The sequence below is a fragment of the Tuber melanosporum genome (genome assembly GCF_000151645.1).
Source record: "Tuber melanosporum whole genome shotgun sequence assembly, scaffold_147, strain Mel28".
Classification (NCBI taxonomy): Eukaryota; Fungi; Ascomycota; class Pezizomycetes; order Pezizales; family Tuberaceae; genus Tuber; species Tuber melanosporum.
In genome coordinates, this window is record NW_003298805.1 from 42,605 (window position 1) to 50,443 (window position 7,839).

Sequence of the window (7,839 nt, forward strand, 5' to 3'; positions counted from 1 at the left end):
TCGATTGTCACAAACAAGCTAGGATGATATTGAAAAGAGCACCATCGTATCCGCACTCGAGCTCAGTGCTACCGGCGGCCTAGAAAATTCCCGGGCATCCTGTTTCGGAATTGAGAATGCTTGCCTATGGCGCCTACTTACACAGACCTACTTGGTCCTTTCCAGCGGGATAGTATACTTCAGTGCCAACACCCGACGCCCAGTACGTATAGTACCCACCCCGCCTAGCGCCATACCACAGCAGCATCATAGTCAAAGCCACATTTCAAGCCCCCAAACACCTTCCTCGTATGTCACGGTGCGGCAGTATCATACCGTAAACCCTCGAAATCCACCACATCCAGATTACAACTGTGGTCAGTCAGTCCGCGTTAACCCGACAAGTCCCCCGTAGGTACGACAGATAGGCCACCGGTAGTGCGTCCGAAGCCGGATCGGGTATCATCACACATACGGACAATCGATCACAACTCATCACTCGCAACGAACCGATAACCGCTGTTGGCCAGAGTTTTATCATACCCAATGCGATATGAGTGAAAGAAGAAAAAAAGAAAGATAAGAAAAAGAAAAAGCGAACGCTGGGTAACACCTACTGCGCTGTATTAGTACTGTACCGTATATAGCGAGGACTTATATATAGATCTGCGGAGAGGAGATGTGTCATCCGCTCTCGCCGGCGTGTTACGGTACTATACTCTTCCGAGTATATCGTGGCGCGGTGTTTTTTTTTTTTTTTTTTCCTCAGCGATATGTGCACTTACTCGTATACTGTATGATACCGCCCACCGATAACGAGGGTATGGTAATCACGATATAGCGAAAATCCATTCTTTTTTTTCTTTTTTTTTTTTCTTTCGCTTTTTGAAAAATGGTTTACGCTGAGTGCCTATGAATGATACTTTGCAAAAAAAAAAAAAAAATTTGTGGAAAGAATCGCAGTATGCATTCTACACTGCAGTACCCTTTTTGTGTCATTTCTCCTCTGCTCAGGCCAAGTCACTGGGAGAATATATCATGTGTACGATATAATATAATCCACTACTCCTTTTCCCTGTAGCGTGCATAGGATCTGACCCAAGATTATGTAGGACGGGCAGTATCATATCGTACTGAATCGAGAATATGTCCTGCCAATCCACACGATTAAAAAAAAAAAAAAAAAAAAAAAACACATCCCTCGGCATGTCCGATAGAACTATTTCTACTGACAATGAAAGAAATTAAAATTGGGTGCAAGGGGTGATCCGCATTCCCGGATGGGTAATATCTAGTTCTTCTCCTTTCCCCTCCCACTTTCGTGGGGAAAGCCCGGGTGGTTTGGTTGGTTTATATCATAGGTGGTAAGGTGCCATTGGAAGTTTTTGCGAATTCACTGTACAGTACGGCATTTGTATTGATGCTAGAGGGAGAGGTCGAGGATGAGTAGTTAGGGAGTATGGGGTGGCAAGATATGTTAGAGGGTCTCCACCGTGTGGAGGGGGGTTCCGCACGTACTATGTATGATAATTGTAGGACTGATAGGTGGGCAGGTAACTTATGGTAAGTATGATATGCTTCTAATAGCAGCTCGTGGGAGTTTGGAAATTGGCGCTGGAGGGACCAGTGTTTCATAAAAATAATTGCTCTTCTATAGTATCAGGCAAAGGTGTGCTGGTGTCCACCATGTAGAGTATCGAAGACAATTGGATTGAGTAACTTAGGAGTTTCGGGAATGGTATCGGTCCGGGATCTACAAGGCGTCTGTTCTAGCAAAGTACATGTATGAATATATTTGACAATTGACATGTCAATCGGCAGATGGACAGCATCGGTATAACATAATATCATACCTCGCAGAGGAAGCGCCGGTATTCAACTGCACCGCTCCTCATCCATCTAGATATCGGGCATCTAGTTGTGGTATCTGTTACTAGTATCCCAAGAAACAAACACACTCTCCCACCCCCAATACGAGATTTAATACAATATCATAGCACGTTTCGAAAAAGGAAATCTCCCAGAATAAATCATTTTTTAAATCCCAATGTATTCCCCATGGAGAAACAATGGAGTCCTTTTATTTTGGAAGCAGGGAAGAACAGGCTGCCAAAAGAAAGAGGGAAGAAAAAACCCCGAGAGAACAAGAAAATCCCAACCAAACATAAGACAAAACAACCATTTTCGGCACCCGGCTACCAACAAGAAAGGAAGAAAATATTTATTTCTTCTTAGCTGCTGCCTCATCTTCCTTGGCCTTCTGTCTCTTTTCCCTAACACCAGCGTTTCTAGCGTCCGCTCGGGCAACGCGCAATTCCCTGAACACGTTCCTCTCCCTCTCAGCATCGGTAATAGTGCGTTCGGCGAATTCAGTCCTTCCAGGGTTAGGGTTAATCGGGAAGACAGCAGCGACATTACGAGTCTGTGTGGCAGTTGTAACGTCTTCCTTGGAGGCATCACCGGACTTGGGCCTATTAGCACGGCGGGGGAAGAGGATGAGTTTGGATCTGTACTCGTTGAGTCGGGCAACGTTGGCTTGGAGGGACTCGACCGAGGTGTTTTGTCTGCGGTGGTCGACGGGAATTCCAATGCTCAAGGCGAATTTACGGGGGATCTTGGCCTCCTGTGCACAGTCTCCGTGTTAGTCTGATTCCGGAGATTGCGATATGGGAGAAAGACAGACTTTAAGCTCCTCGAGTGTGAATCCACGACCAGCACGAACACGGCGATTGTATCTGATAGTCGGGCATCTAACAACGGGACGAAGGAGGTCGATGGGTCTAGGAGCTACCGCAGCAACCTTGGCCAAACGAGCATTACGGCGACGATGTTTGCGCCCAGGCTATGAATGTCGAAACCCAATCCATTAGCTTCAGTTCACCCTCCTTCCAAAATATCCATCCATCTAATCCTCCCATCCATCCACCTAACCCTCTCCAATCATCCCCACCCACCAATAATCCCTATACCCATCTCTACCTTTCAAATGTAGTAATCAGAGGAAACATCCGTAAGATCGACTAACCTGGTCAAAATGAGTCCGCACGCGAGTCTGCCATTGCTTGCGGAAATGGTTGTTGGGAATTTGCTACGAAGTGCCGGCCCACAAAAATTAGCATACACTTCCAATTTCACGAGACAGAGGGGGCAATAAATCCGTACATTGTTGTGTTTGATCGCCATTGCGGTTGCTGTCGGTTAGTATGTTGCCCGTCGCCCGTCAGTCGTCAAAAGAATGTCGTGTGGGTGGGACTGTCTGGCGTTGCCGAATTTTGAGAAAGAATTTGCGTATGGGCGCTGACTTGCTTCAGTGAGTGCGATGGGGGGGGCTTGCGGTGATAGGACTGGCATATGTAGGGCTTTAAACCTTATCTTAGATCGAGTGATTATTAGGTAAGCAAGAGATGATAAGGGAGGGCTTGTGCCACCTTGGCGTTGCGGGGTTTTTTTTCTGGGAGATGGGGAGTTTTTAACGCCGGGAGGTTGCAGTACTCGAGTGCCTGCCCCCACGGGGTCCTGGGGATTCACGACAACCATTCACTCATTCATCCATTCATCCATCCACTCATCCATTCATCCGTTCACTGCTTCATGTCAATCTTCGTGGGGGGATTTGCGGTCAAGCGTGAAGGTAAAGCCCAGCATCAACACCAGTTACACGAGAGCGTAACAACGCGTGGCCCTCCCCCCCCAAAAGCCCAAGCTCACACTGTTTCTCCAACCCCACCAGACCGCCGAGATATAGCTCAAAATTTCCTGGCCTCGTACAAACACAACTGCTTGTGACAACTCTCCCCAAGCGATGCCCGATGATGATACCTTACCTTTCACCCCTAGCCAGTTCCTTTGCAGCACCACCGAAAGAGATATCCCACATCTGCATCTGCTTTTTACCGCCCACGCAAAGATGTGATTGCACTTAGAGGTGGATGGCACCGGTTCCAAGGGGAGGCATGCTGGGGGGGGGGGCGAAATATATTGAAAGGGGGAGGAGGATTATAATAAGGGCTGCTGCATTGAATGCTTTACTGGGATAAACACTGATTGATTGCCTTGCGGTTGTAACTATGCATCCCTCCCAGATGAAAGTGTAGAACAGATGAACCCCTTCGGAAAATCCCGTTTTATTTATCATAGCAGCTACGAGCACAGTACGCCTGCGGTGCCATATGTGACACCTATAGATAGCGAATACCATTTCCCAAGTGGGAACACTTCTCCTTCATGGTCATCCACAGGTTGAATTAAACATTGTGCGAATACTGTACACCCTTGCATTCCACCCACCGGTATCCTCCATGCCTTTTCGCTCCTCAACGTTCTGGAAACACGCTATTATGGGTGGAGAGTACAGCGGCATCCGTAAAGTTCCCCATACCCTTCCCCGCACTACAAGAACTCTCTACCCATTAATGGCAAGGAAACGGCAAGAGCCTTTTAGGTAATCCCCCTCAGATATTCCTCCAGGTATATCGTAAACTATTATCACAATTCGTTTCGCTGAATAATAATGGGAAAGAGAGGGCTAGCAAGGCGTTCCCGAGGGCTGGGTATGCTTGGAAGGGTATGATGTGAGAACTTTACAAATGCAGCTGCACCTCTCCAGATCCCGATTGGTGCTTATCGTGCTTCCAAGGGGAATTTTTGAAGTGATTGCTCCTTTGCACGAAGATCGGAACAATATTTTCCCGCCTGTCACCAAGGTCCCTGCATAACTTACATCACGCCCCCAACACCTTCGTGCCCAGCCAGTATTGAAACAAAAATCTCGAGCGGCTCACCATGTAGACTACTGCATTGACCCTTGCGATTCTCTCACTCCATTACTCGAGTAGGTTTCTAACCTTGGTGCTCAGAGACAAAAAGTTCTTAAGAAGGATTAGTCCTTTACTGACACAGTATGGCCAGCTCGTGTCATTTGGCTACTGGTATTGGATCTCATTAACTGGTTTTCGCAATTCCATCAACTCACCAAGTTAAACCCATCTTAGGCTGATGTCACTATTTACAGGGTATTCGTGATGTGACGGAGATAGCGAATCGCAAGAGTTAATTTAATGCAGTACTACAACTAAAACTTATTTCATTTCGAGCCATATCCAACAAGCACTACTAGCAAAATAGCCAACGGAAAAAATAAGAGGAAAGAGTGAAGAGAAGTGACAAAGAGAAAAACTAAAACTAAAACTCCCCATTGCCACGTTCTACCATATATCCCGTTTGCCTGCCTTCTAAACGAAAACTTTTTACAAGGCGTCTTCAGCCTTTCTCTTGACTCCACCCTCTCTTCCAGCCCGTCTGGTTCTGACGGCTGCGGCGAGATTGTTCAATACGTCAACCGTGGATTCCCAGTTGATACACGCATCGGTGATGGAAACACCCTTCTTGAGGGCTGCCGCGCCGCCCTGCTCGGGTGAGGGGACGTCCTGGCGGCCCTCGTTGATGTTTGACTCAATCATTACACCAACAATGGCCTCCTCGCCGTTGCTTATCTGTGCGGCGATGTCCGCGGCAACAATAGGTTGGTTCTATAGTGCATTGTTAGAAGGGGGGTAGCTCCGTGGAAGCGTAAAAAACATACCCTGTGGTTCTTGGAGCTGTTTCCGTGACTACAATCAATCATCATGACTTCCTTTTGTCCCTTCTTCCTCAAGGCAGCCTTTGTGGTTTGCACATCCTCGGAGCTGTAGTTGGGGCCCCTAGAACCTCCGCGAAGAATAACGAAACCGTGCTCATTTCCAGTAGTGCGGGTGATTGCGGCAAGGCCTTGCTTAGTCACGCCCATGAAGTGGTGGGGGTGAGAGGCAGAGAGGACAGCATCGATAGCAACGCTGAGCGAGCCGTCGGTACCGTTCTTGAAGCCGACGGGGAAGGAAACACCCGATGCGAGCTCACGGTGGAGCTGTGATTCAGTGGTGCGGGCGCCGATTGCTGCGAGGGAGAGAAGATCCGCAAGGAACTGCTTTTGTTAACTAACCGCTCGTTTACTCGGTAGGAAGAAAATTACCTGTGGGGAAACAGTATCCAACATTTCAGATGCAATAGGGACTCCCATGTGTGTGAGCTCGACGAACAAACTCCTGCTAACTCTCAATCCCTTATTGATCTGGAAGCTCTCGTCAATGTCCGGGTCATTGATCAATCCCTTCCATCCAACAGTGGTTCTTGGCTTCTCGAGATAAGCTCGCATAACAATAACCAGGTCGCCTTGGAGCTCTGCTGAAATGGCCTTCAAGCGCCTGGCATATTCTATCGCCATCTCGGGATCATGGATTGAGCATGGCCCAACGACGACGAGAAGCTTGTCGGAAACTCCATCAAGCACCGCAATAGAATCACGACGACCTTTGAGAACAGTAGCTTCAGACTCGGGTGTCTTCAGCCCCACAGTCAGTATGACTCATTACCTCAAGATCGAAAAACCCAGACAACCCAGGTGGAGGGGGAGAAATACAGAAGGAATCTCATGCTGCAAAAGACTGGGAGGGATCAAAGGATCCTGTCCGAGAACTTTTGATCCGTACTTCATCAGCTCTCGTTTTTCTTGGATCTTCGCTTTCCTTCGCTCTATCCTTTCGACATGGCTGATTGGAGAAAAAGATTCCGGGGACTTGTAAAATAAAGAAAACGTACCGCGAGAGTCTTCAACCTCGTCAGCTTTAGGAGTCATGTTTGCGGTGGATTGGTTTGTCGAATGAAAAAATAAAAGGTGTGTTCCTTTCAAGAAGAGAGAGGCAGATCAAGAGGTTTATATGAGTTCGAAATCGACTACCACTCTGTTAGAAAAAAAACCCTCTCTTCTATGCGGGTTTGTACCCGGGCTCGTTAGTCTTCTTTGGTCCAAGTGGTCGTAGGAGTGGTCGTAGGAATGCCGTAGATAGGAAAAAGGAAAAAAAATATTTCCAAACACCCACAAGCAAACTTTAATGAACTGATCACCCCGCACACCACGGAAAATCAAATAAAACCAAAGGGGCAAACAGACCTCACCAGAATCCAGGCGAAAGCGCGGTGGGGTTGGAAGTAGTGATAGGAGTACAAGGTCACCTACCGTATCGATAAAGTGAGCACCGGTATATCAGCTGGAATAAGGGAAAAAGATGAGTAACAGATGATGGTCTCGGCTGCGAGAAGGAAGGAGAGATAGAAAGAAGGCGAATGGAAGAAATACCGGTAGAAGGGGACATGTGTGTTGAGACCAAAGTCCTCCTGACTGTGCAGTACAGTTACGGTACTGTACAAACCACCCTAACGAAAAGTGAAAAAAACGAAAAAAAAAAAAGAAAAAGAAAAAATTTTCCCCAAAGGAACCATGCAACCACGGAGGGAGAGATGGCATCTGTAAAATGATGATATGATACCACAGCACAGAATTGGTGATACAGTCTTCATCGACCAGCCAGATGGTTTCCGCCGCCCTACGGCCCCAAGATTCTACCTATCATAGGACCGTTTATCTCAGCACCGTACCGTACCCCATACTCCACGAGTACAGTACAGTATCGTATTTGTGGTTAGAAATTCACGGAAAACCCCGGCAAGACCGAGAGTAACCTCTTCAGCCCAAATGGAGCATAAAGAACCCTACCAGGACAGGTGCATGGAATTGCTCGGCAACTCAGCCGCTTTAGTAACTGCTCGACTGTATCTTCCAATTTCGACAAATGATGATGGTTGAACAGGTTAGAATAAATATTTAGTTATCTACAAGTACCTCTCTACTGCATCCGCATAGTATGATATCAAGCAAACCTCAACTGCCGTAGCCATTCTTTTTTCAAATTTACTAAAAATTCCTTGCTATGCACAGTGGTATCATAAGCCCCAAATTGCTTACCCTACCTAAACCGAGCGGGCAGC

At 47.3% G+C, this 7,839-nt stretch overlaps 2 protein-coding genes; both read right to left on the bottom strand.

Annotated features, from left to right (window-relative positions):
• Window positions 1-2,009: 2,009 nt before the first annotated feature.
• GSTUM_00002790001 (60S ribosomal protein L13) lies at window positions 2,010-3,240 on the bottom strand. XM_002836439.2 has 4 exons: window positions 3,142-3,240; window positions 3,005-3,067; window positions 2,663-2,821; window positions 2,010-2,602 (listed from the first exon to the last, which is right to left on the bottom strand). Exons 1-4 carry the CDS (start codon window positions 3,160-3,162, stop codon window positions 2,201-2,203), a joined length of 645 nt encoding a protein of 214 aa, XP_002836485.1. The 5' UTR covers window positions 3,163-3,240; the 3' UTR covers window positions 2,010-2,200.
• Window positions 3,241-5,028: 1,788 nt separating this feature from the next.
• On the bottom strand, window positions 5,029-7,144 carry GSTUM_00002791001 (uncharacterized protein). XM_002836440.2 has 6 exons: window positions 6,965-7,144; window positions 6,613-6,747; window positions 6,434-6,489; window positions 5,987-6,355; window positions 5,561-5,938; window positions 5,029-5,507 (listed from the first exon to the last, which is right to left on the bottom strand). Exons 2-6 carry the CDS (start codon window positions 6,647-6,649, stop codon window positions 5,226-5,228), a joined length of 1,122 nt encoding a protein of 373 aa, XP_002836486.1. The 5' UTR covers window positions 6,650-6,747; window positions 6,965-7,144; the 3' UTR covers window positions 5,029-5,225.
• Window positions 7,145-7,839: the final 695 nt, after the last annotated feature.

Excerpts from the sequence above, each read along its gene's own strand:
- GSTUM_00002790001 (XM_002836439.2), bottom strand. The coding sequence starts at position 3,162 with ATGGCGATCAAACACAACAAT. Across the intron at positions 3,068-3,141 it reads TGGCGATCAAACACAACAAT|CAAATTCCCAACAACCATTT; the intron begins GTACGGATTTAT and ends GGCACTTCGTAG. Across the intron at positions 2,822-3,004 it reads TGCGGACTCATTTTGACCAG|CCTGGGCGCAAACATCGTCG; the intron begins GTTAGTCGATCT and ends CGACATTCATAG.
- GSTUM_00002791001 (XM_002836440.2), bottom strand. The coding sequence starts at position 6,649 with ATGACTCCTAAAGCTGACGAGGTTGAAGACTCTCGCG. Across the intron at positions 6,356-6,433 it reads TGCAGCATGAGATTCCTTCT|ACACCCGAGTCTGAAGCTAC; the intron begins GTATTTCTCCCC and ends GTGGGGCTGAAG. Across the intron at positions 5,508-5,560 it reads ACAGCTCCAAGAACCACAGG|AACCAACCTATTGTTGCCGC; the intron begins GTATGTTTTTTA and ends AATGCACTATAG.